At 31.9% G+C, this 27748-nt stretch overlaps 1 protein-coding gene across 1 annotated transcript; it reads left to right on the forward strand.

The window, feature by feature from the left end:
• The first annotated feature begins 210 nt into the window (after window positions 1–210).
• On the forward strand, window positions 211–27748 carry LOC117114053 (centlein-like). The gene is made up of 34 exons (XM_033257585.1): window positions 211–349; window positions 1336–1397; window positions 2003–2091; window positions 2842–2926; window positions 4676–4719; window positions 6066–6159; window positions 7690–7771; window positions 8103–8188; window positions 9776–9832; window positions 10166–10263; window positions 11346–11455; window positions 12202–12254; window positions 12559–12825; window positions 13856–14041; window positions 14284–14402; window positions 15276–15401; window positions 15549–15649; window positions 15749–15834; window positions 15956–16044; window positions 16584–16755; window positions 16888–16979; window positions 17568–17682; window positions 18046–18148; window positions 18376–18486; window positions 19026–19177; window positions 19422–19553; window positions 19944–20090; window positions 20809–20906; window positions 24546–24654; window positions 24835–24990; window positions 26041–26226; window positions 26407–26607; window positions 26760–26834; window positions 27085–27748. The coding sequence occupies exons 1-34, from the start codon at window positions 319–321 to the stop codon at window positions 27187–27189; spliced, it is 3819 nt and encodes a 1272-aa protein (XP_033113476.1). The 5' UTR covers window positions 211–318; the 3' UTR covers window positions 27190–27748.

Below are 27748 nucleotides of genomic sequence, written 5' to 3' on the forward strand. Positions count from 1 at the left end.
TTATTAACTATAAAGGAATTCAAATATATATAATGCTCTTAGTGAATATCGGCGCCTGAATATCAACGTGTTACTTTGTACTACAAGCTAGCTAGAAATACATGAATTGAAACACGTCCTTGTATGTACTGTATTTTCCTTTGAGCTAGCTGCTGTATACGCCGGAAACTTTATTCGCTAGAGGGGGCTATACTCTACAGCGCTAAATTTGAAAGCTGATAAATAAAAATTCCCAGAGGATAGGCTAGGCCTAGGCCTATGTTTGTTTATATTTCACCGATGCTCTCAGAATAAATTCTTGATTTCCCGACCATCGTTATGGACTCTTTACATGCAGAACAGTTTAAAGGTATTTTTGATATATCACATAATTGGTAAGGCTACATATATTAGTGTTAATACATCAATGAAACTGTTACATTACCACGATCAGTCAGACTCACTCAGGCAGAGAGAGGGCCAGCTCCATGAGGTCTAGGCTAGGCCTAGGGGCCTGTAGCCAGAAGAAGGAGAATTTCTAGAAGCCACATGGGCCTAGACCTAGTAGTAAGCCTGGACGAATATATGGACAAAATTTATTCTGCTTTAAGCACCATGTTTTTTTCCAGGATTCTTTTAAAGTGTTTCATTTTAAGGGCCTTTAAATTAAGGGCCTGGCCGCTATTCTGGACAGCAATTCAATCTTGGACAGACTAGCCTATTCCAGCCATTAATTACTCAAGATGAGAAAAATTTTCTCCATAAATTATTGGTGGTCCAGGGTTTAGCCACCTTGAAAGAATGACCTCTCATTTTCGAATAAACATCAAAATCAAAAAAGATTTTTATCCAGGGCATCGCAGCCCTCGCTAATTCTGAAAGCTTGAATGAGGTCGGCCCAACGACGCCTAGGCCTGTAGTGTAGTGAGGGTAATTTAAGGTGGTTCAGTCTTTGTTCATACGTTGAATGACCTAAATCACGAACCATTTTAGTCGCTTTCCTGTGCACCCCTTCGATACTATCAGCATCTCAAAAACTATTAGGTGACCAAACTGGCAAACCATATTCCAAGCAAGGGTGAATTAGCCTAGGCCGTAGGCCTAGTTAAGCAGTCTAGCCTATTTATGCCCCTGCCCTGGGCAGTTCTTTGTGCCTACAGTATGACAAGTGCATCCAATGCCAGGTCCAGAGTGTGCATTCACACAATGTGCAAGCCTTCCCTCATTCAACCACCTCTTGGGATGACCTGACAGCAATGGTAATGAGGGATGTGGGTGGCAATTGTTTAGTATACAAGCAGAAAGTATGATACACATATCGTATTGTTACTAAATTCATTCTCTTTTCTAATTTAGATGAAATTCGAAGGTTGCAAACTGTGAACCAAGCTCTCCAGGAAGAGTTAACGCAAGTGCAGGTCAAGAAATGGATGACTTAATCATTTTAATTAATCACAACTTTTTTTTTTATAAGAATTTTATTTTAATGGAAATTAAAGCTCAACTAACTATGGGCAACATTAATATATTTAAGCTGAAACAATATTCTATCTGGTTCATGATAACCTTATAATTAAATAGTGTGTCTGTAAAATTGATCATCAAACTTTTTTTCATTGGCAAATTGAGATCTTTGACAGATCTTAAACAAGTAGACTTTACTGGTCGATTATAGCTGCAGCTTTAACACTCTTGAAATAGCTACCCCTCTATTGCACCATTACTAAAACTATTTTGACCAATTGACCACATAGAGTATTTTAAAAAAACAACCACTCCCTGGTAATTAAATTACAAGTAATGAAATACAAGGCAATTTGCACAGACAACTCATTTGCTCAGTGCACTTTATTCACAAACATTAAGTGGAAATAATTTTTTGAAGTCTGGCTTTTCCTAGGCCAAAATACTGAGTGAATTTTATCACTAGAGGTGTTGAATATGACTGACTCAAGATGATGTTAAACATGATTAAACTCTTAATTATAGCCTCCTCATTATTATTCATAATTTCTATTTGCAGGCTGATAAAGAGTTTGTGTGGTCACTATGGCGACGGATGCAGGTAGCAAATCCAAACATCGCTCAGGCTGTGGGCATGGTGGTTCAAAGGTCATTGTTGTAGCATTATAATTAAAATAGCTCTTCTAATATCCATTCTATATTCCTGTTTATTTTGTTCATTGATTCAATTGTATGGCTGTTCTTGGTTTAGTTGTGATGTGCTCCTAAAAAGTTAATGTTTTTGGTAGTGTTTTTTTGCTAATTTAAAAGTTATATAATCATGATTTCTAAGCTACAGTAGGTTGCTTTGTGAGGTCTATAGATAGGCTTAAAATTCATTTAATGTTCATATAATCAAATAACAATATGTTGGGTATTGACGAGGCATCTGTGTGCTTCACATTCACATTAAGTAATTGAAACATATTTGCATTGGAGCACATACTTAACATGGAGGTATCTTTAGCTCCCTAGGATACTATCAGACTGCAGCAAACAACCAGCCAAATACCAAACATTTACCCCTTGTTGGAAAGCAACAAATTATAGATCATAGAGTGCCTTACTTATGGACACAAGCTACTGTACATGAAAAACCTGCGATTTCAACACTGAGAAATGCTGCAGCAATCAATCCATGCAGTAGGCTCTATGATTGCCTCCATAGGAACTTTATTTAAATGTTCTGATGGGCCTACAATTATTAATTATTGTTTTTTCTAATGTATTTCTCCGTCTATGTATTTTGTGTTGATGATGTGGAAATGAACTTTATATTGAATTGAATTTAAGATCATGATAACTTTTAATTATCCAAAGGCTGTAGCATATCCTTCCATGTTTTATTTATATTTTTAGGGAAAAAGAAAAATCAGAAATGAAAGATCGGAAAGTACTTCAGATTTTGCAAGTGAAGGATGACCAAATTGCTGAAAATTCTAAGGTAAAGGCACCCTGATTAATTCTGTTAATATCTGGAACTCTAAAATCGATGTGATTATTTTATTTTGAATCATATTTGAAGAGTGTATTTTATCACAGCTTATCAAATGATACAAAGCTTTTGATTATTAGGTCTAATAAATTAAATTGTTTGTTTGTCATTTAATGCTGAAAATTGTATAGGAGGGGCAGGTGCAAAAAGTTTTTTTTTTTTTCTGCTGTCACCAAAATTAACATATCAATTCGCAATGATGGCAGTTTGCCTGTCTCACTATTTGTTTTTTTAAAGGGTATTCATCAGACTGAATAAAAATAACCCATAATCGATATTTTGCAATGAATTTAGGCCTAGAATGGCGATACCTTACATCAGACACCAAATTTAGACAACTTTCATAAACATGTGCAAAATGGAGAAACAAAAAGAAAACTGTTTTTAAAAACACCACCCCTATTTTTCCCTGAGCTAGGGGCGGGTGCTGGAGGGCAAACAAACTTTTTTTTTAGGCCTTATCATTATTATTATTATAATTATTATACTCGATACTTTAATTAATACTAATTATAACAATAACAATTAACTTGATGTGCAGAAAAGATTTAATTTGAGACGAAGCAACATTATCACGATACCTAAAAGCAAAACAAATTAGTCACAAGATTAGTCCTATCCCGTACTCCTCAAGATCACTCAATATTATGGTAATTATTAATAATAATAACAATAATAATTAAATCGATTTTTGCACAAGTTTGTAAATTTGAATTTTTATCCTGTTGTCTTGATTGTAATTTCCTCTTTAAAATTTTTAAACGTTGTGAATTTTTAATGCCATTTTCTTAATTTTAATGGTTATTTTTTAATTACTGTTATCCCTTCTCTTTTGAAGTTATCTGCACTCAAAATAGCCACTTTGTTTAACGACGCAATTTTTTTGTGATTTGACGAACCGTTAATGGGAAACATAGGCTTTTTTCACTTTTTAGGGCTGGTCCCAACTTTGAATGGATGTCATTCCATTTTAATTCATTTGATCAGCCTGTGTTTGCTTGTGGCTAGTGACAACTACCCATAGATAATATATCTATAATTTAAGATGTATACACTCACTCATACGGACACAGGGTGACTTTGAAAATCACAAAAAAATTGCGTTGTTACACAAAGTGGCTATTTTGAGTGCAGATAACTTAAAAAAAGAAGGGATAACAGTTAATCTGATATTTGTGTAATATAGGGGAATATAAGTTAGAATACCAAGTTTGACCTTGATAGCTATTACCAATCCTGAGTTATAAGCTTCCAAAGTTGGAGGAAATTGCATTTGTGGATCTTGAAGAGCCACACCCCTTTTTTGGGGTGTCAATATCTCGGAAACTACAAAAACTATAACCCTAATTTTTTTTGAGTGTTGGTTTTTCACATAGTGGATCATTTTTATGGAGTTTCATCAAAATCTTAAAGGGTCATACTGGAACTTTTTTGAAATCTGGTTGATTTGACACAGAATGACCCATAAGTCATCTTTTACAATATATTCATTAATGGGATTTTGAGAGTTTTAATTTAACAAGGATTTATTCAATGTGTGCTGTGATCTAGAAGAAATATAGCTCAATATAAAATAAATACTATTTTGAGATTTACTTGTTCCTTTTCTGCCTAAATATTCTGTTTGTTTTTTTTGAATTCATAAAGTAACTTTTGATCCATTGACAACTTTGTCATTTTAAACATTTTTTTTTCTAGGTTATTGCACAACTCCAGCAGCAGTTGGGTGAGATTTCTTCACAGTAGGTTAATTTTTTTTCTATCAACCCCTCTATTTATTGTAGTTAGTAATATCTGTCATTGTTACCTGTAGAAGTAAGTAGAGGGATTATGTTATTAACTGAAGGGATCAGCACTTGACTTCCGTTTCAAAACTGCATAGATGAGCAAGTTAATAAATGCAGCTCATCGTAATCATGATGATGCTCATTTGTTTTTTGTTTAAAATGGTGTGATCCGTTTTGCGAAATACAATTATTTGCACAGGTCACGTTCTACGGCAACCTGACAGGAGTTGTTTACACTTCTGGTGGTGAAGGTGCAAGAGTGCAATTAGTTGCGGTTAGAGACGTGAATTTAATAAGTTTGATAAACTTTTGCCGGAACATGCCTGTTCCTCTTCAGGTGTGTAACAAAGCTAAGTGTGGAGGTGTGACTTTCAACTGTATTCTCTGCTACGTATTTCCTGGTATTTTGTATAATTAATAATAGGTAGTTGAAATAATCTATATGGCTCTACCTATTAGTAAAATTAATTTACAACCTCAAATCAAGGAACATTTATTTCCATTTCATTTCTTATAATTATTATTTTACTTTAGTTTTAAGTAGTTTAAGTTTAATTCTGTAAGTAGCAGGTTTCCCGGTGTTGAATGAGAATTTCAATAAATAAATAAATAAGTTTCAGGAGTGTGGTGGTACCATTTTAGTACGACTCTGTGGTAGAAAAGCTATTAACGTACAAAATTGTACTGTATTTTATTAAACTTTGTGACTTTCATTTGAACTTTAAGCTATATAACTATCTATACATACCTATATTTTTTTAGTTTTAAATTTAGACAAAAGCATTATTGGAAATGTCTGAGAAAAAAAATGAAATTGCTTTGTAAAATCAGGCATGACAGAATTTAGTATATTGTACTGTACTACTGTACATTCTTTAATGGAGTCCTTATTCTTGGACAATACTTTTCCTATACCTTGTTTCAAAAACCCTCTCCTGCTGAAAATGCTGTTTTTAGATACTGAAAAAAATAATTGTTTTTTTTTGGCCTGTTAAAAAATGTAAGTTTCAGAAAAATGCTATATATTATTACACCACTGTCATAAAATTTCCCAGTGGGAAATTAGGTTGATTTTTTCTTTATATATGCATGGTTAAATTATTAAAACAGTAGTTACAAGGGACAAACCTCCTTTAACATCTCTAGTATAAAAGTAAACTAATATAGATCCCACTGATTTATATTTTGGATATAGGCCTAATTTGAATATGTTTCTAAATTATTTGGATGTTAGCCTTTGATGGCTTTTCAGCCCTAAAGAAATGAAAACAAATGATTTGAAATTCTTTTGAACTCATCAGGTCAGAGCATGATGCAGAAAATAGAGAGAAGATTCTAGATCTGCAAACCAGGAACAGGGAACTGCAGCTCAGGAAGGAAGAGGTAGAGAGCATGGTAGGTGTGGACTCAGGGGCACCATGTTAGGACTTCTAACTGTGCCTTATACATGATTGTTTGGCCAAGTACCTCTCATCCCCTTGCCTGTTCCCCTGGAGGTGATTTCCCAGAGAAGTTTTGCTCTCTTTTAGAAGCAGGCCTAGAAAATTCAGGTCAAGTACTTCATGTGCCGGTTTAACAATATTTTCTTACAGCTGTATACAAGTGAAAATTTTACACTTGTGAAACTAATCTTCAAACAAAATATACAAACCTAAAGTGAAAATATTAATTAACCAACTATAAAACAGTGTTAATGACCTTTTAATCTGCAATGACATCATTAGCAAGAAAACAATTCAACTGTAAATAAATAAACCAGGATCCTTGTCAATCAACCGCATTTCACCTTATGTGGTAACATATTAACATTCTTATGATGTCCTCGTACCCTGAATCACAGTACATGAAACTTCCAGTGCAATTGGTAACAGATCATATCTAATATGATTAGGAGAAATGTGGACAATTTTATAGCCGGATAATTTTTTTATTTTTTTTTTGGCTATAACACTGTACACCTGCATTACTAAACCTGTGGTGTTGATAATGAATTCTTAATTTTTTTTTAAATTATTTATATTTGACAATAAAAATATATTACTGTTATCAACAACATTTCCAACACCTTATATTATCACACTACTATCATCAAATAAGTTATTTCATACTGCATCCCTAACATAGGCCTTGACCAGTGGTACCCAACCTTTTTGCATTTACAGACCCCCTCGGGACATGTTGGAAGTCTTCATGGACTTAAGTTTACTCAATGTCGATATTCCACTAATAGGATAAGATCATAGATGATTTGCAACAAACATACAACATAAAAGCAATTTTGTTATTAAAAGGCCCCTAATAATTGGTAGTAAGATGTTTATCAAACCCTTGTAAGATGAGAAAAGTAATGGAACCATGAAAAATTGGTCTAAAAGTGTAATGGCCATTAACATATATTTTGGACCCTCCTGGCGGACACTTTTGACTTGGCAGATTTATTTTATTTACAAATTATTTTTTGCAGAGCACAGCTTTTGATTTTGATTTGATGATTTGATTTGAAATGGATAGATAGATAGTCACTATCATCAAAATAATTATGATAACTGCAATAAAAAATAATAATATTAGCTTTACCACTATAATACATCTAAATCACCTCATAATCATAAATATTGAAAATAATAATTATTAATTACACATGATCATTTCTTTTACGATGTTAATATCTCAACTTTATTTTAATAAAGTCAATGATGGCCAGATATTCCCAGTAGGAAATAGTTAAATAATAATAATAATAATGATAATGATAATGATAATGATAATGATAATGATAATGATAATGATAATAATAATAATGATAATGATAATGATAATGATAATGATAATGATAATGATAATAATAATAATAATAATAATAATTATTATTATTATTATTATTATTGCTTTATGATTTCTTTTAATTTGATTGTAATATGTCAGCTTGAGGAGGAGATCACAAAAAGTGAAAGTCGAGAGAAAACTCATACAGAAGAACTTGCAAGAATCACACATGAGAAAGCTGGTAGGAATCTACAACTATTTTCTGTACTAAAGAACTTAGCTAATAAACAACTGTCTAATTATACAGGAATGTACTTGCATATTCATCAGATGTATTTTTATCTACTGTGTTTTATTCAATAGATTTATATTTTCCATGGCTAGGACTCAAATTTAAAAGCTGTCACATTACTCCAGAATATATAATTATTATACAAGTGTTAATCTACAGTGAGTTAATTAGATGTTTTTGCTATATTTTATCATAAAGATAATGTAATAAAATAATTTTATATCAAATTATCAATTAAATTTACCAACACAAATTGAAAATTTTCTTTGCATTAAATCAGAATTGGAACTTAACATTGAATCTTTATCCCAACGTGTCATCAAAGCCCAAGAGGAGATAGACAAACTACAGGAGGTCAGAGTTAAGGTCAGTCAAATTATATTATATTGTTGCTATATAAATTATCATTTTGGTATGTATATATATAATAGTACAGCATTTACATCAGTAAGACAAGGTCTTACTTCGATGAGCGCAGTATAATAACAGAAGAAGTAGAGTATATTGGCCCTAACGGCTGCCGATGCAAAAAAGATCTATTAATCAATCAGCAAAAAATATTAATCAATCAGCCGGGTATTCCTACAGCTACTCATCGCAGCTAAAAAGGTCTATTATTCAGTCAGCCGAGTGTTTCTGGAGCCTCATCGGAGCTAAGAATAATAAGAATAATTGGCCCTAACGGCCACCCATACAAAAAAGATCTATTAATCAATCAGCCGAGTGTTTCTAGAGCTTCTCATCGGAGCTGATAATAATAATAAAAATATTTGGACCTAACGGCTGCCCATACAAAAAAGATCTATTAATCAATCAAGCCGAGTGTTTCTAGAGCTTCTCATCGGAGCTAATAATAATAATAAAAATATTTGGACCTAACGGCTGCCCATACAAAAAAGATCTATTAATCAATCAGCCGAGTGTTTCTTGAGCTTCTCATTGGAGCTAATAATAATAATAAAAATATTTGGCCCTAACGGCTGCCCATACAAAAAAGATCTATTAATCAATCAAGCCGAGTGTTTCTAGAGCTTCTCATCGGAGCTAATAATAATAATAAAAATATTTGGACCTAACGGCTGCCCATACAAAAAAGATCTATTAATCAATCAGCCGAGTGTTTCCAGAGCTTCTCATCGGAGCTAATAATAATAATAAAAATAATTGGCCCTAACGGCTGCCCATACAAAAAAGATCCATTAATCAATCAGCCCAGTGTTTCTAGAGCTTCTCATCGGAGCTAATAATAATAATAAAAATAATTGGCCCTAACGGCTGCCCATAGAAACAAGATCTATTAAAGCAATCAGCACAGAAAAGATCTATTATTCAATCAGCCAGGTATTCCTAGAGTCAGAGCTAAAAATTCTTAAAGTAGTTTAATTAATAAAGTTATGGATTTTGAATCCCCACGGTCTGCCAATTATGTGAACTGGATAGAGCAGAAGCAGTTCACAGAATTTGTGTGAATCTAATCATAATACATATTTATTCTTTTTATTTAGTACTTTTTAGTACAATTTTTACTCCTATTATAAAAAGCTGTGATCAGGTGACTGTTCAGAAATATTATTTGCTTACATAGTTCTACTAGAGTTTTTATTTATTTTGATATATATATATATATATACACAAAAAAAATATACAATGGGCAGCAAAAGCTGAAAATATATTCAGCTTTGTATATTGTATTCACAATTACTTAAGAATATAAAAAATGATATAAAAAAAACAATGTTTTAAAAAAAAATATAGTGCTGGCAAAAGTCTCCTATTGTGAGCTGAAGGTTGATAAATTTTGTAATACTTCGAAATGAGTGATTTTATTTATTGAATGTTAAAGGGATTTCGTGAATATTAGTAACCTATTTGTATTGTAGTGAATATAAAAATGATAATGAAAGTTAAGATTGTTATCTATTTATGATATCTATATATTGTCATTCATTGCAGGGTCTTGAAAAGGATGTGGTGCGTTTAGATAGACGAGCCACTCAAGCAGAAATACAAGTATGTATTGCCCAATCATTTTCCAGATGATTGTCAATTATGGCATACGTTTCCGTGTGTTATTGTGTTTTTCTATTATTTTCATCTTTGATGTGGCTTCCTCTACACAATTTGTGGCTATCTTTTCATTTCTCATAAACAAGTTGATAGAATTAATATAGGTTATAAAACAACCACAATTTAACAACATGTACATTCATAGTAAATATTTATATATATATGTAAATATAATAATCCAATTTGTGCATTTTATCCTAAAGTAATAAAAAAAAAATATTTATGCATCAACCATTTTTGATAGTAATTGTATTATTATTTATCTTACAATTTTAGCTGAAGGAGAAATCTGAGGCCCTTTTACAATCTGAGTCAAAAGTGATGAACCTCACCAAGAAGGTTAATAAGGTTGAAGGTGATTTGCATATTGCAAGGTACAATCTAATTCATTTAAAAGATAAACATTCTCAGTAATCTATCCTGTGATTTGCTGATATACTGCACAGCCAATATATATATATATATATATATATATATTGCTTGACAAAGGTTGATAACCGAAAACGTTTGCTCACTATTAAATAAATATATACCTGGCAACTTATTACTTTCTCTCCGGATTTGCATGGCGAAATAACTGTCTCTTATACACATCTTATATATATATACATCCTCAATAAATGTACTGAGATATACATTCCTTAATTGGTTGATGCGGTGCACATCAACCTACTGATATCTACTATAATAGCTGGATTGCTCATCTGCCAATCATTGTACAGAAAAAAGTGAGGCCACCGACGCCATGTTGTAGGGCCTATGTGACGTATCTGTTTAGATAAGTTTCATTTGGCATTTGTTTAAATTATTGTTAAAAATAATGATTCTTGCAATATTTTTCAATAATAAATTTACGATTCTTGCAATATTTTTCAATAATAAATTTAAATATAACATAAGTATTTTTTCCGCATCATCTAACCACTCGACACGACTGTTTAAGCAGTTTACAAAAGTGTGAGCGAAGTCGTGTTGTTGTAGTGACGTTGATCACTAACAATGCAAATAACTTCGATTGCGCTTTTTAAAATTGCATAAACAGTCTTGTCAAATGTTTAGATAATTTGAAAAATAATCGTTATGTTAAATTTATTATTAAAAAGTATTGCAAGGATCGTTATTTTTAACAATAATTTAAACAAATGCCAAAAGAAACTTGTCAAAACAGCAGATGCGTCATCAAAAAATGAAAATTGACTTTTTAATATATACTCTACTGGAATCAAATTATTATTGCTAAAGTTATGAGTAAAAGTATTCTGGCTTCCCTGTACTGAAGTATACAATACTGCAACATTCTTATGCTAACTGCACACTTTAACATATAGCAATGTTGGTTTTAGGATGGCAGTTTCATATTTTAGCTCAGTATCTCACTGTGTACGAATTTGTGCAGTGTGTGTAATCGATTTTACATTTTATGTAAATATAAGAACAATTAATATCAACTTTGTAGGAGTGAATTGAGTGAAGTAAGGGCAAGCCATCAGCAGGGATTACAGCACTCGGCCCAACAGGCAGACCTTATTCGACAGCTACAAGCTCTTCAGCATGACACCCAAAAAGGTAAGACATTTGAAACAAGTTTTTCTGCCTTTTAACTAATTTTTTAAATTATTTTATGGCATTTAAAAAATTTTGTATGTCTATTTTGCCTATTAAATATTTTATATTTGTATCTACTTTTTGTCATAAGCGCAGGCAATCGCTGCGCGATTCTATGAAGAACGCAGCGCCATGACACGCGCACAACTGATAATTTTTAATGACGATTCGTTCAGACGGTCACGGACATTCAGCAGACAGCGTCGCATCATCGAGTGCTCACAGGGAGTGAGTTCAATTCACAATCGTAAAAACTTTTTGGATGTTCTTCTTTTTGAGATGTGCTTCTTTTCAAGGCTACTTTTGTGAAGTAAAGCAGGGGGCTTTTCAAAATGAATGCTGTACATTTTGGGAATTATTACTATAAAACAATAAATAACGCCATTGTAACATCAGTTTGTATCATGGAGTGTATTAACCGGCATTAAATCAACTAAACTACTGTATAAACCAAGCATGTTTTTAATTTCTTTTAATTTCATGTAAAATGTATGTACTGTACTATCTTAGAAAGAAGCCCAAGGGCTTCTTTATGAAATGGGCTTTTTTTAAACTACTTTTGCAAACCAAAGAGCGGAGCTCAATTCGAGAAGGGCTTCTCCTCGAGATTAAGCCCATTGGGCTTCTTTTCGAGGTTTTACGGTAGTTGTATTGACAACTATTTATATGTATTTTTATAATAATTGTATAATTTTTTAAATTTTCAGTTATCAAAAGCCAGGAAGATGTTCATCATATACATACAAGTTCATACGAAAAGGTATTGATCGAATTGCAGTCAATTTACAGTATGAACATTACTTTAATTGTAAATTTGACAGTGTACTAATATTAACTACCTTAAAATTACTGTACTGTTATATTATATTTTTTGTTTAGATAATTTAATATCTTTATTGTTATTATTATTATTATTATTATTATTATTAGTATTATTATTATTATTATATTATTCTTATTGTTTTGGTGGTTGATATTTTTGATATTGTTTTGATGATATTTTTTATTTTAAGATACTGATAGTGATTGAATAATTGGTGGATATTTTTCTAATCTATTCCCAGATGTATATTGAGTTAAAAGTGAAATATGACAAGTTGGTATTGACTGAAAAGCACCTGCAACAGAAACTGAAAGAATTGATTAAGCCTGTATCCACAATGCATGTACAAACACAGGTTAGTCCAGGACGCTCTGCCTCACGGCAAGTGCCATTGGCAAGAGGTGGTGGTATGGACAGGCAGAGCAGACCAAGACAGAGAGGTCAAACATTCAACGGAATTGGTGTACAAGACATGGAATTGATGAGACAAGAACCTGCAAGTAGGGTGGTAAGAATTGGATTGTTGATATTTGATGATAATGTTAGATGGTAATAATAATGATAATAATAATAATAATAATAATAATAATAATAATGATAATAATAATAATACTAATAATAATAATGATAATAATAATAATGATAATAATAATAATAATAATAATAATAATAATATAATAATAATAATAATAATAATAATAATAATAATAATAATAATAATAATAATAAAATCTTTGTTGACACACGGAAGCTTATATCACCCAAGGGTGTTTTTCAACAAGGCCATGTTGCCATTATAACAATATTAAAACGAGAAAAGGAAAAGAGAAAAAATACTGGGAAATGTAATAAACACACAATTTACAAACATAACAGTTCAATGAACATGCACCAGTAACACTTGTTAATATAAATTTAGTTTACAAAAGCTTTTTGAAGGTTCTGAGCTTTGGTGCAGTTCTTACATCGTCTGTAAGATTGTTCCATATCGTATCACCATGGTGACTGGTAATGGTAAAGATGACGGTAATGATAAAGATAGTGATGTTGGTGGTGATATGATTTTGGCGACAAAAGCAGCAGTGGTGATGATGGCGATAAAAACGACGATCATGAAAATTATCATGATTATGGTCACAAATGTCACTTTTGGGATGATGTGATGATAATGAATATGAAATAGTGTTTAAAGATTTGCATGGCGAAATAATGATGTATTAATGCTTGCTGTAGATAGTTCTGACGTTTTAATTGAATTGCTTCAATCGTCTTAAGGAGAGTAATATCTGATAATAGTGTCAAGTAACTTATATGGACAAATAACAGTTCTTTTTAAGTAACTAATATCAACAAACAACAGTTCTTTTTAGACCTATCTACGTGGTGTACCGCAAGCATTAAAATATGATAATGAATATGGTTATATTAATGATGATTTAATCTCATTAACACATTGCCTTAACATATACTGCACATTTGATCATTTTTTGTGGAATTGGTCCAAATATTATGCTCTTTATCTCTTTATTATTTTACAGAGACTTGAGGACAAATTTAGGGAGCCATTCAGACGATCGCAATCAGCCTCACCAAGCCATGGACAGAGTTCTTCTGAATCGCTATGGAGGAGTGATGTAAGACATGAGCTGAAGAAGAAGGAAAGAGCCCTAGAAGAAAACTATGAAAGAAAGATGTCTGATCTTAGAAAACTCCTAAAACTTAAGGTCTGAAAAATAATATTCAACTACACTGTCTCTACAAATTTGCCTGTATTTGTTCCTCTTTGATGCTACTTCAAATTTTTCTTTATTGTCAGCCTTTAATTTGGAAGACTGAATTACTTATTGGCGGGGGTTTACCATGTAATTGGTTGTTACCTCTAAGCAGTTGAGTGTTTATGTAGTGTATTTTCAAATACTAAAATAAAAATCTATGGGTCTTATGTATTTTCTAATTTGCATTACAGAATGATGAACTGGAGACGATGAGGAAAGTGCACAATAAGAGGTTTCATAGGTTGAAGATTTTACAGGAGGACTGTACCATCCTCAGAGAGCAGATCAGTACTTACGATGAAGAAGAACTGTAAGTAAACTGGTTTTAGAGTTGTTGGACAAATGGCTGACATATGCTGGACGTGGGGCTGATACATGATCATCAATTCATGGCCTTTAAAATGCAATTTACTAATGGAGCTTTTCGTTGTAAATCAATTCATTCATACTTAACATTGTCCCGCAAAATACACGTATACATTTAAATGCATTTTGGGCCTTATTTACCTCAGGCTCCTTTGAACTTAAATACCATCTTTTTTTTATGATCAATAATGAATCAATAATAAAATCAATAATAATATCAAATTTTAACTACACAATTTTTAACCCACGATAATTATGAAATGGTAAGGGAAATCTTTAATAAATATTGTGAATTACTTTTAACTTAACGCAATGACATTTACAATACTTTTGCATTACACAGTTAATAGGATATGTATATTTGTTTTATAATAATATAACTTCCCATTGATCACTTAAAATTGTAATCACTTTTGTATTTTCAGTTATTTTTTTTTCTTTATTATTACATGCATATTTTCACATTGTGTAATTGTTAAAAGGTTTTTCTTTAAATTTTGCTTTAGTTGCACTTTTCATTGAAGGGAGGGGGGCACATCCCCCTCCCCTTTTTGCCACAAAATTTTAAAATTTCAAGGCATATATTGAAATTAGCGCTCTCACTTATCTATTTTGAATATGTTGTACTATGCCACCCCCCCCCCCCTTTGAAAAATTCTGAATTAGTAGCAATAACCAAAGGGACATGACTTAGTGGGGAGGTGTTAATCCTGTCTGCTTGTTAAGTCATTTGCCTGCAATTTAATTGCCCCTGTGTCTTTCCTGCCATTTCCATGCAAGCCCAAAAGAATGCATTAAAAAAAATTACTTTCTATAGGAAACCTACAAAATCTAGAAAGCATCAAAGATCCAATTCCAAACAACTTCAACAAGAGAACAGTGATACAGTGTGGAATGAGCTAGCTTACTACAAAACAAAGTATACACAACTCAACAAAGAGAGGTTAGAAAATATGCAATAATTTGAACCCTATGTTCATTATAGGTTTTGTGGCCTATGATTTAAAGTTGTAGTATTAATTATAATTATAAAAAATATGAATAATTATATAAATAATTATATTTATTATCATTCTCTTTTAAATTTTAGAATTGATATTCACGAGGAAGTTGATAGACTCCGTGTTCAGACAGCATCTGATGCCACTACAATTGCTGACTTAACAAGGTGTCTGGAGCAGGAAAGACTAGGTGAGTAAAAAAAATCATATAAATAAACATATAAATATATACTCAAAATTATTACTACTGTACATTGTTTTTGGTGATTATAATTTGTTTGTTTTCAAGATTTGCAAGGAGTTTTTGAAAAACAAAATGCAACATTAAAACTCTATGAAAAGGAAAACCTGAAATTTGAAGAGCAATGCAGCAAGGTAAATTTCAGATTTTACTATGGACAGTATTATCTTAGTTACAGGGTAATGATTCATAATTCATAATGTTAATACTGTACTGTTTTGTAGTACAATGATTTTATTTGTCTCCTTTTTCCAGAATAAATTGTTGAAACAACAGCTTCAAGATGAAAGGAATGCGAAGGAGAAACTGGTTGCTGATCAGCTGTTGATTGAAAGAGAGGCACGGTAAGAACATGATTTAAATTCAAGAGATGAGGCACATAAGAACAGCTATTGCAAAAGCTATATGTGGCAAAAACAAGCCAAACCAGTCACTCGTCGCAAATCCTATTTTGGAGATAATGGCCAAAACATGCTGGAATGTCTAAATTTTGGAAATCTATTTTATTGCACTAAACTAACATTTATATATCTATACATCATGCTATGCTGTTTTACCATTCTATAGCTTTCATTTTACATTAACCCTGTATTAATAAGTAAAAATCAATTTTTGCGACGAGTGACTGGTTTGGCTTGTCTTTAACACATATGATGACGTGTAAAAAATACATAGATCCAATAATTATTGTGCCTAATTTTTGCATACACCTTCACTGATGCAGGTATAGCTCACCTCTCCTCGGTGAAAACAATATTGTGTCAAGCTTTGAGGTTAGCATATATGATATACCAGTGTACCATTTTGTATGTAAATTCCTCAAGCTGGAGTGAATTTATACCTGTTTTATTGACAGTAATGTAACATAAAACTTCCATTTTAGAACTGCCAGGGCTGATCTAACTACTGCAAAAATAGACTTACTGAGTTGCGAGACAGAGTTGCAAGGCAATAAACAAGAGATTCACCGTCTGAGAAGAAAGATAAAACGAAAGAATAAAAAATGGAAACAATTAAACTCTGATAGAATGATGGGAGCAAAAACTCCTAAACAGGTGAGGGTGACACTCAATTTAATATGTTAACAGGATGGTTGTCTGTTAAAACATAATAATGATGTTATATTGTAATGATGATGATCATGGTAATGATAATGATATTATTACATTAATTTCCGATACTTCCAGCACCAAATACTTTTGAATAAGTCCATCTCAAGAATGAAAGAGTTAATTCCAGAATTTGAGGATGCTGAATGGGAAGATGTGGACTCAGACAGGTATCTATCTATCTATCTATCTATCTATTTATCTGTCTGTCTGTCGCACTGTCTGTCTGTCGGTGTGTCTATCTGTCTGTCTGTCTATCTATAATCATTTATACTGAGCTATTTCCAAAGGATTCATAGCACTGAGTGTCAAATTCAATGTAAAAACGAAAGTGAAAGTGATTCTGGATCCGGTTCTGATTTATGCAGTTCAACAAAAAATTTAGAATAAAAATAACCTAAGCCTACTCCCAAGTCTAAACTTATAACCTTAAATTAATCATGGTTGGGCAAATTTCATCTGAAAAGCACAAGGCCATAATTTATTAAAAATTGTTTTTTGGATATTAAAAAAAAATTCAATTATGGCTATCGTCTTCATCAACGCCATTGCCACTTTCAGCATTTATTGTCAGTACGGTATTGGTTTTGTTTTCATTTTTATTGTTTTCTTATTTATGAATTAGTATAACTGTGGGTTTTATTACTATTAAAAGTTTTTCTAATAAGTAAACAAGCATCCTTCCATTTTGTCTGCTCTCTTCATTTACCTTGCTTATATAAAAATAAAATATATATGTTTTTTTGTATTTGTTGTAGTGATGGTATTGATAGCAGCAACACAGAGAGTCTAGGGCAACATATCAAGCTTACAGCCAGCAGAATGTCTGCAAACAGGTCTTTTCTCATGGAATCCCCAAAATCCCCCCGAGAGGTAACTGGATATTTAGGCCTACTTTATATAGAGGGAGGAATTTTAAAAATATGTCATTTCCTCTTTGAACTGGCAAAGTATAATACATTTTTAAATAATTTAATTATAATGTTTTATAATATTTTAATTACTGTATTAAATTTTTATTTGTTTTTGTTTTTTATTAATACATCAATTATTCATCATCTTAATTATACATCATTTACATTTCTAAATATAATTTACGACAAAGCAAATTTGATTAGATTTGGTTAGTAACATTTCTTTTTTTGTCAATATTAAGCCCGATGAAATATATTATAACATTTTTTTGTTCCATTATTGCTGTTACATATATTTTTTAAACCACTTTTTCTTGCAAAGTTAATTTCAGTTGAAACTTTCTTGCGCCGAATGGCTAAAGCCTATGAAGGGAAATCAGCTGAGAAGACAATATTAATGTCTGTTGCAACTCAAACAGAACGAGGTAAAATAAATTATTTATTTTAACTTTATTTTTATTATGTTATGGACTTTTGTAAGGAAAAGGGCAGTTAAGAGAGAGGGAGAAGCAGTTAAAAAGTGTAGTCATTAGATTTGTTTTTAAATTATATTATTGTATTTGAAAATGAATTATCAAATAAAAAAAATGTTGCTCTAAATTATACTTAAGTACACTCTCTGTTTACACTTGAAATTGTTTTTTTTTTTTAGTTCAAGAGGCAGAGATGAAGATCCTAAGGGATTCTTTGCTTGAACATCATGATGAAACATCATCAATGACAGGAAGCGATGTAAGCAGCGCCAGCACTATTATTGCCTCATGTGAGTAAAATGTATATTTTTAAAAGTGATTTTTGGTGAACGCATCATTGTAGATTGTGTTTAAGGCTATGTGCCATAGATGTGTATCATATTGAATGTGCTACAGGCAAATGTGCCAGTAAATATGTACAGAATATAAAATAAATGTCCCATATAGAATGCTAGATGATGTCAACATAGATTAATGTGCCATAGTTTAATGTTCCATAGGTTAATGTGCCGTAGGTTAATGTGCCATAGGTTAATGTGCTGTAGGTTAATGTGCTGTAGGTTAATATGTTATAGGTTAATGTGCCGTAGGTTAATTTGCCATAGGTTAATGTGCTGTAGGTTAATGTGCCATTGTTGAATGTGTCATAGGTTAATGAGCCATACTGTAGGTTAATGGGCCATTGGTGAATTTGCTGTATGTCAATGTGTCCGGTTTCATAGGTAAATGTACCATATGTGAATGTTTTATAGGTTAATGTGCCATATATGAATATTCTGTGCCATAGGTTATGTGCCATGTGATAATGAATACTGCATTTTATTTTTAGCCCCCAAGATTGAGCAACAACATGCATCAACATCACCGCATGTCCCCCTAACCAAGCTGCACAAAATGCTTGCCAAGACCTATCGTAGCCAGTCTGGGTTTGAGCCAACTATTGGTAGCTTAAAGAACAGACTTGCATCACTTCAGCAGCAGGTGAGTTCCTTGACTTTTTTAATTAATCAATCTTTAAAGCATTATTGTATTCTCAACCTCTAGTGAAACTCCTATCACAGACAAATTCTTTTAATTATTACCATCAAAAATTTATTTTTATGATTTCTGATTTAGTGGTTGTTTAAAAATTTTTGAGTATGCAAAAGATAACTGGGAAAAGTATGCCTTATAAATCTGTATAAATGGTTTTTGAATCTAAACATACATTTTTTCTGTTAACAAGGTTGCAGCCACTAAAAAGTCAAAAGCAATGCTTCAGAAATCTGTAGACGAACTGACAGAAAAATGTCAACAACTTCAAGCTGAGTTGAGCCTAAGTAACCAGAGGATGAAAATAGGCAGGCAAACCATTCAAGTAAGAAGACTATTTAAACTACTACTACTACTGCCGCTGCCACCACCACTACTGCTTCAGCCACTACTATTACTACTGCCACCCCCACCACTACTACTGCTGCTGCTGTGCCTATGCTACTGCTACTACAAGAATATCTGATTATGTTGACAATGAAATCTATACGTCTAATATATATTATAAGTCAGTAATTTCATTCAATATAGGAAGTAAAATCCTTAAAAGCCATTTCCTTCAAAAGTTGCCTTCAGACCTGCTGGCTTCAGGCAATTTTTTCAGGAGATAATGGCTTCTTCGGTTTCTATTTCTTTAGTGTACTCGAAACCTGACTATAATTGCTTATTAATACAATTTATATCTTAATGAGTGGATTGCTTTATTTTGCTTCAGCGGTTAACAGGAGAACTTGAGGAAAGCCATCATGAAACAGAGCTAATCAAACATCAACTTGAAGCCAACAGAAGGGAAACTAACACAGGCTTGAAACAAATAAAACATAGTGACACTGATTGGAAAGACCTAGAATCACGAATCAAGGTGGAGAAATAGTTTTTGGTATTCTAAAATATTTTTGTGCCAGCATTTGATGCTGTGGTTGTGATACCCATGGTGTGCATTTTGCTTGTTCACTTCGGCTTGGGCACTTATCCTATGGTATTTTCTCTAGCCGGGCCCGACCAGACCAAGCCCAGCCCAGCCCAGCCCAGCATAAGTGGCTACTGTACCTGGTAGCTTGAAACACTATGAATTCATTTCCAAGGAAGATGAGTTAATAATAATATTAATAATGAGTTATACTTATAAAGCGCGACACAGCTAAACTTTAATACGCTTTACAGCCACACACACACTCACACAAACACTGATGGAGCAAAAGAGTGGGAGAAGAAGAGGGTAGTGAAAGTATTAAAAAAGATGCGTTTTGAGTAAAGCCTTGTTCTCTAGTGTGGAAGTTTGCTTGATGTATTTCAGGCAGTTCATTCAATAGAGTGGAAGAAGCAAAGGAAAATTTGACCATAAGAGTATTGACGTTTGGGATTTCTTTAAGCTTGAAGAAAATAGTCTTATTTTAAAATGTTATTTTATTTTTTTTCAGGTGCAAGCTACAGTACTTAATTATCTCTTCTACATAGACAGCATATCTTCAACAAAACTTCAATGTTTAATACATTTTATTTTTGACTATGATACTTATGATATATATGAGAATGATTTGCTTATTCTTGATCTTCGAAACCTTCATTTTGAATTGCAGAGCCAGTCTAGTGAACTGTCACGTCAGAGTTTGGTGATTAAGAGCTTGAGAAGTGAAAATGATTCACAAACCCAGCAGATCAAGATACTGCAAGATAGGTAAGCAACAGAGGAAAAATACACCAATTTAACGGTCTTACTTTAGAAAAAAAATGTTTTGAGGGTCCCTAATGATCATCTTCTGCTAGATGGTTCAAATAAAAATAAATATAATAAATAAAAATAATAGCATGAATAATGCATTTGAGATATCAGTGGTCTGTTGCACACCATGTACTTCTGATAAATAAACAAACAAGTATTTTTTACCAAGTGAGGCACCAGCCTCAGGTCAGGGGGAAATATATGCCTTGTTGCATACATACAAAAGTTATTGCAATTGCAGTTTCTATTACATTTGTGCTTTAAAGGACAAATTTTGCCATCCAAGATCATGAAATCTCTTCCCCACTAGGGATTTTACCCTGAAATTGACCACAGGCCCTTGTTGTGTAGACAAACTTTTGCAGGTTTCTGCTTTATCTAAGTATTATGCCTCGTAGTACTGTGAATTAGTCTGCAGATTCATACTGCAGGAGTGCTTGATAGTGAGTGGAGTCCAACACATTTAATAAACATTCGGTTTAAACACCGTCTATTGTCATTGTGAACTGTATATGCACAGTACGGATTCCTATTTTTAGATATTTTCATCAATTTTGACGATTTTTAGCTCAATTGTACTAGAATTAGCTAAATATGCTTGTTTTCTGGATTTTTTGCCGAAATTGGTTAAATCGTTGTATTTACATGACTTCTAATGCTCTTGTATAACTTTTATAAAAATATAAACAAGCATACCTATGGCAAAATTAGACCATTTTCTATATTACAAAGGATTGGTCTAATTTTACTTTTTGATGACGAACAATTTTTTTTATGGATTTATTATTAAATTTATTCTGGAGCTAACTTAAATTATTTTTTGCAGTTTTTCATCTTTTTCATTTTGTGAAATTTTAAACGTCATCAGACTAGCATTTTGTGGTACGGTATTTAAAAAACTCTATAAAACAGCCATTTTAATTTTTAAAACCCATGCAGATCGATTATGGATGCACAGTAGAATAAACACCGATGGAATTTCCAATTTAAATAGTTTGATTTTTTTGTAAACCAATTTATCTTACATTAGTATGCCATGTTTTTAAATTAAATTAATTTCTTTTCTATTTTAAAACAAATGTTGCTAAATTTGTATTCTGGTTGTTAGCTTTTTTGGTAATTTTTCTGTTGAAAGTTCGCACTTAAGGACGCAATGTCGTAGGACAAACTAATCAGAAAGCATTTTTTATGCTTTATATCGACGTTACAAGTTCAGGATAAGAAATTAATCTGCAGTTATGAATTCCAAATTTCAGTATATAATATATCGTAATTGGCATGGTTTACAGTAAAATAATCAAAGGTCATAAAGTTTTTTGTTTTATATCGAAGTCATAGAGTAAAGCAAATTGTGTGTTTGAGGGCAGTGTCATTTTCTTCAAATTCAATTACTTGAATATATTATAATACTATACACCAACTGCAATAATCGACACTACAGTAGTACAATCATGGTAAAATAATCAAAAGTTTATGCTTTAAATCTACGTCATGAATAAAGCGAATTGTGTGGTTGAGGGCAGTGTTTTTATTTATTTAAATTCAATGACTTGAAAATATATTTAAGAACCAGACATCATCAAGTTTATGACTTATGAAAACCCGTATATGTTTGTCAAGATTTAGACTAGCATGCAAATAACAGTCAAAATGATTCACAAATGCATATTTCATTATTATAAACTGAATACAATTTATTTTCTAATTACACATGATACATTACGAATATTTTCCTTCTACATTATTCTTAGTTAACATCAAAGAACCACTTTCCTCCTCAATAAATATTTGAAAGGCTAAATTTATTCTCTTTTCTTCGCCATTGTAAATTTCCAATTTCTAATCGTTGTGTATATCAAATTTATTTATTAAATTACAATAAAAAAAATAATTAACAGTGCCAATTCATCCCAAGTTCAGTCATTAAAGATAGTTTTTGTATACAATCTAATTGTTGTTATTAAATATATTATTTAAAGCATATTGATTTGTCCTTTTTAAACAGTAAAAACCCCTACAAGCTATAAACATTCACGATGACTTTAAAAACGACCTTAAAATGAGATTTGTCTTATTGCATTAAGAAGAGCATAAAAACTGAAAATTCACATTGTCAATAGATGTATCTTTAAAAAATTAACTGTATTTAGTATATTTTTTATTTAAATTAGATGGAAGTTTACATCAATATTCCCAAGGCTTTCTCAAAACATCAACTTATGAGTTGTTTTGTCGTGTTAAGGCACGTGTAGTTAGGGTGGTCCCTAGTCTAGGTCTTTGGTATGGATCCACCTGGTCCTACGATCTATTGTTTAATCAGTCGTCTCCATATCCATCTGCAATGACAAATTTTAATGGGAATATATTACTACTTTGTAAATCCTAAATTAATTGTTTTCTGTGCAAAGACGACATATAATAATAATATTCAAAATGATATAAGTATATAATATACAGCTGAAGCAAATTTATTTAGATTCAAATTTGTTTCCAAAATATGCGAACAGTGACAGTGGTGGCAGCGGCATCATAAAATACATAAGAAAATTTTACAGTCAAAAGGACTGTAAAATAAAAAGGAAGTCAACTCAAACAAGGCTCAAAATCAACTTCAAGATAAGGGTTGGATATCAGGATCTTGCAGTAATCTTTTACTGCATTTACAGTATAGATATAAACTATACAATTAATGCTTTACAATATAATCTTTAATTATTTACAGTACAGATATATACTATAACAATTAATGACTTTAAAATATAATCTTTATTATTTGCTTAAGGGTGTAGTATGATAATGATGATGCTGATGATGATGATAATAATAATAGTAATAGTAGTAATAATAATAATAATAATAATAATAATAATAATAATAACAATAATAAAAATAATGGAATCAATTATATTCTTCATTCTCTATAAAATGGTGGTAGTGGTGATTAAATGAATTACAAAATTTCACTTACTGTGCGATTCATCAAATGAGTCATCTTCGAATGTATCATCCAATCCTCTTTTGTCCATCTGTTCTTGCATTTCTTGTGCTAATTCTTCTTTTATTCGGAGAAGCGTAGGTTTCACTTCTGCTTCAACCATTGAATCGTCAACGATTATACAATTTCTCTGCTGCATAACGATGGGTTTGACTGCTGTATTTGTTATGGAATGGATACAAAAAAGAAAAAATATGTAACGTTTTTTGCATTTCTTGTGCTAATTCTTCTTTTATTCGGAGAAGCGTAGGTTTCACTTCTGCTTCAACCATCGAATCGTCAACGATTATACAATTTCTCTGCTGCATAACGATGGGTTTGACTGCTGTATTTGTTATGGAATGGATACAAAAAAGAAAAAATATGTAATGTTTTTTGCATTTCTTGTGCTAATTCTTCTTTTATTTGGAGAAGCGTAGGTTTCACTTCTGCTTCAACCATCGAATCGTCAACGATTATACAATTTCTCTGCTGCATAACGATGGGTTTGACTGCTGTATTTGTTATGGAATGGATACAAAATAAAAAAAATATGTAACGTTTTTTTAAGACTTTTTAAGATTTTTTTAGACTTACAATAGATATTCTTTTTTTTATAGAATTAATCATAATGAGCGTGATTTAAACCAGAAGAGGTCACTTATGGAAGATTTGAAAGCCAGGGTGAAAGTCGCAGACAAGAAGGACAAATCAGACAACACTTATTTGGTAGGATCATTCTCCCCAGTCTGTTTCTCTCCTCATTAAGAATATTAAGTGATAACTTTTAATTATAATCAAGCTGTAGTGTAAAATAATATAGTTGTGAACAGATTTATTAAGTACAAACAAGTCGTTAAACTAATGAACAATAATGTATTTTTATTTGATTTCTTTATATTTTTACAGAGAGGGTTGGAAGATAAACTGCATGATGTAACCGACGCCTGTGAAAAGAAAAAAACTGAAATTAATTCCTTGCGTAAAAGACTTGCCACGATGACAAAAGAGAAACACAAATATGAAGAACTGCATTATCAATTACAGGAAGAACTTAAATTAACGGTGAGATTAATTATTTGTACTTGGTAAGTACATGCAAATGGAGTGATTGGTGCAAGTTATATTTTGGAGGTTAAAATGTTCAAGCCCAATCACCATCGGCGCCTGTGTTCTAAAATCAGACGTGCACAGCGCTGGCCATAACCTGTGTGAATATTTGATGATGCAACACCATCTGCTTATTGTCAGTGTCGGTTTGTGCGGGTCATTGAAAATGATCTGTCGCATTCAGGTCCCCATGGAATCACATTGATTTTTCAGATGACTGCACATTGTGTTCACATTGTGTGCCCGGCTTAAAAGTATACATTTTTATCTGGTAGGACCACTGATCACTACTATAATAGCTGGATTGCTCATTGGCTGGTTTTAGTAAAGCCATCTACGCAATTTTGGAGGGCCTAAGTGGAGTACCAGTTTAAACAAGTTTCTTTTGGCATTTGTTTATTTAACTGTTAAAAATAACGATTCTTTTTAATAATAAATTTAAATTTAATGTATGAATTTTTTTCAAATCATCTAACCACTTGACACGACTGTTTATGCAGCTTAAAAAAGCAAGTGAGGTTGCGTTGTTAGTAATCGACGTCACTATAACGATGCGACTTAATTTGGTCACGCTTTTGTAAACTGCCTAATAGTCGCGACAAGTGATTAGATGATTAAAAAAAAATTTTTACTTTGAATTTAAATTTATTATTAAAAAGTATTGCAAGAATTGTTATTTTTAACAATAATTTAAACAAATGCCAAAAGAAAGTTGTCTAAATTGGTACTTTACTTAGGCCACCCCAACATGATGTAGGTGGCTTAATTTTTTCTGTACAATGATTGGCTGATCCAGCTATTATAGTAGAGATCAGTGCTTAGGAGATATTTTTTAGTGTGTTGAAATTACTAGTATTTCTCTATTCTCTGTAGTTCTGATATTTGCTTTTGCAAAAACTATTTTCAGACAGATCTCAGTCACCTATTAGTAAATTTTAAAGATTTGCATCATCTGTTTTTTGCAAGAAATTTCTGTGAGAACAACATGTTTTTTATTCTTTGCAGAAAGCAGATTTACGAAAAATGTGCACTGACAAAAACGAAGCTGAGAAAACTGCCGTGGATCTTGAAAAAACTGCAATGAAACAATTACAAAATATGACTCAACAAACTGAACATATAATAGCATCAGCTGACAAGAAGCTAACACACGAGGTACAAAAGCATTGTCAGCTAAAGATGGCCATTGTGGTAAGTGGTTGCCACACTTTCCTCTCTTTTTCGACTATTCTGTACCACTATTGCTACCTATATTTCTTTGAAGAAATACATGTTATTTTAAATTCAATTTAAATATAATTCCATATTAAATGTCCTGATGTACTGTAATAGTATATCATCACTTATGTCACTATTAATTTTCGTCTGCAGATGTTAGCTGAGGAGTTTATGAACCAGACCAAAGATGCAAGAGAATTGGTTCACCAGATGAAGAAGTCTTTAGGTGATCGAGGTAAGATGGATTCATCTCTGACAAAGGCTCAGTCGATAGCATCCTCTATTCTGGATCTAACAGCATCAGATGTTGAGGAACTTATGACCTTGGAAGATTTTGAAGAACATAAGAAATTGGTGAGAAACTTTTATTCAATTTCACAACCGTCAGATTTGTATCCAACAGAAATAAATGATTTACTGATTTAATGACTTCTCCACATTCTCGTGTGGGGATTTGGTCATCACACTTGTCCAGATATAAACAATTGGAAATTATTTGGTTATAGGAAGGTATGTTAAAGAATGAAAGAAGAAAAGATGAAAGATGGATGAAACAATTGGAGAGTTTACTCAATTCTCAGGTAAGGACATATTTATAGCTTGCATATTTTATTCTATGAATACTCACTTGGAATAACAAGGGGGAGATACAGAGATGTCTGAAAAGGGTGGGGGAATCGAGACAACACTACCCTAGGGGGAAATTTTAATTTTGGGCTATCAATAATTTGTTTTCCCTTTTTTTCGAACCTTATAATCACACTTGAATTTGATTTCTAAATATCTACAACGTTTTATCACATTTAGATTGAAATTTCCTTCTTTTAACAGACTCACTTTGCCCAGAAGGTTTTTCAGATGCTTATGGAGAAGATTATAGAGCGAGATAAATTACTTTCAAAAGTTGAGGAAAGAGGAGCTACAGTAGGTACATGAAAATACTGACGATGATTGATTGTACTGCTTCTACAGATATTCATTTATCTTAACTTGGAGAGAAAAATCAATCTTTTAAGAAAAAAGAAAATGTGTTTGCCACATAACGTTATATACTATAATTTTCTTTGTTAGTGTGTTGTTGGTTTTAAGTATTTAAATATGATGTATAGTGTCCCAAAGATTTTTGACGTCTTTTGTGTCTTGCCAAGGAAAGCAATTTTCAGGATTTAACAAAATTGGTAACAAATAATAATAATAACAATAACAATCATTATTTTAACTGCTACAGTATTTTAAAATTTAAAAACAAATGTTTAGCATTATACCTGTACAGTGTATTGGATTTCAAGTTTGAATTATAGAACTATAGAGGGCGGTATTTCAACTAATTTGGACAATTAAAAATTATTATACTCTCTGTAGAGAATATTAACACCTTTGATTGGTTTACTTTGAATATGCCTTAAAATAAAATAGTATATTGTTTTTTGGGGTTGATTCTATCATCGTTTTTGTATCAAATATAAGAAGTTAAATAAATTGCTATATTTTAGTA

The sequence above is a fragment of the Anneissia japonica genome, unplaced genomic scaffold (genome assembly GCF_011630105.1).
Source record: "Anneissia japonica isolate Jap-2015-1 unplaced genomic scaffold, ASM1163010v1 scaffold650_len285673_cov152, whole genome shotgun sequence".
Classification (NCBI taxonomy): domain Eukaryota; kingdom Metazoa; phylum Echinodermata; class Crinoidea; order Comatulida; family Comatulidae; genus Anneissia; species Anneissia japonica.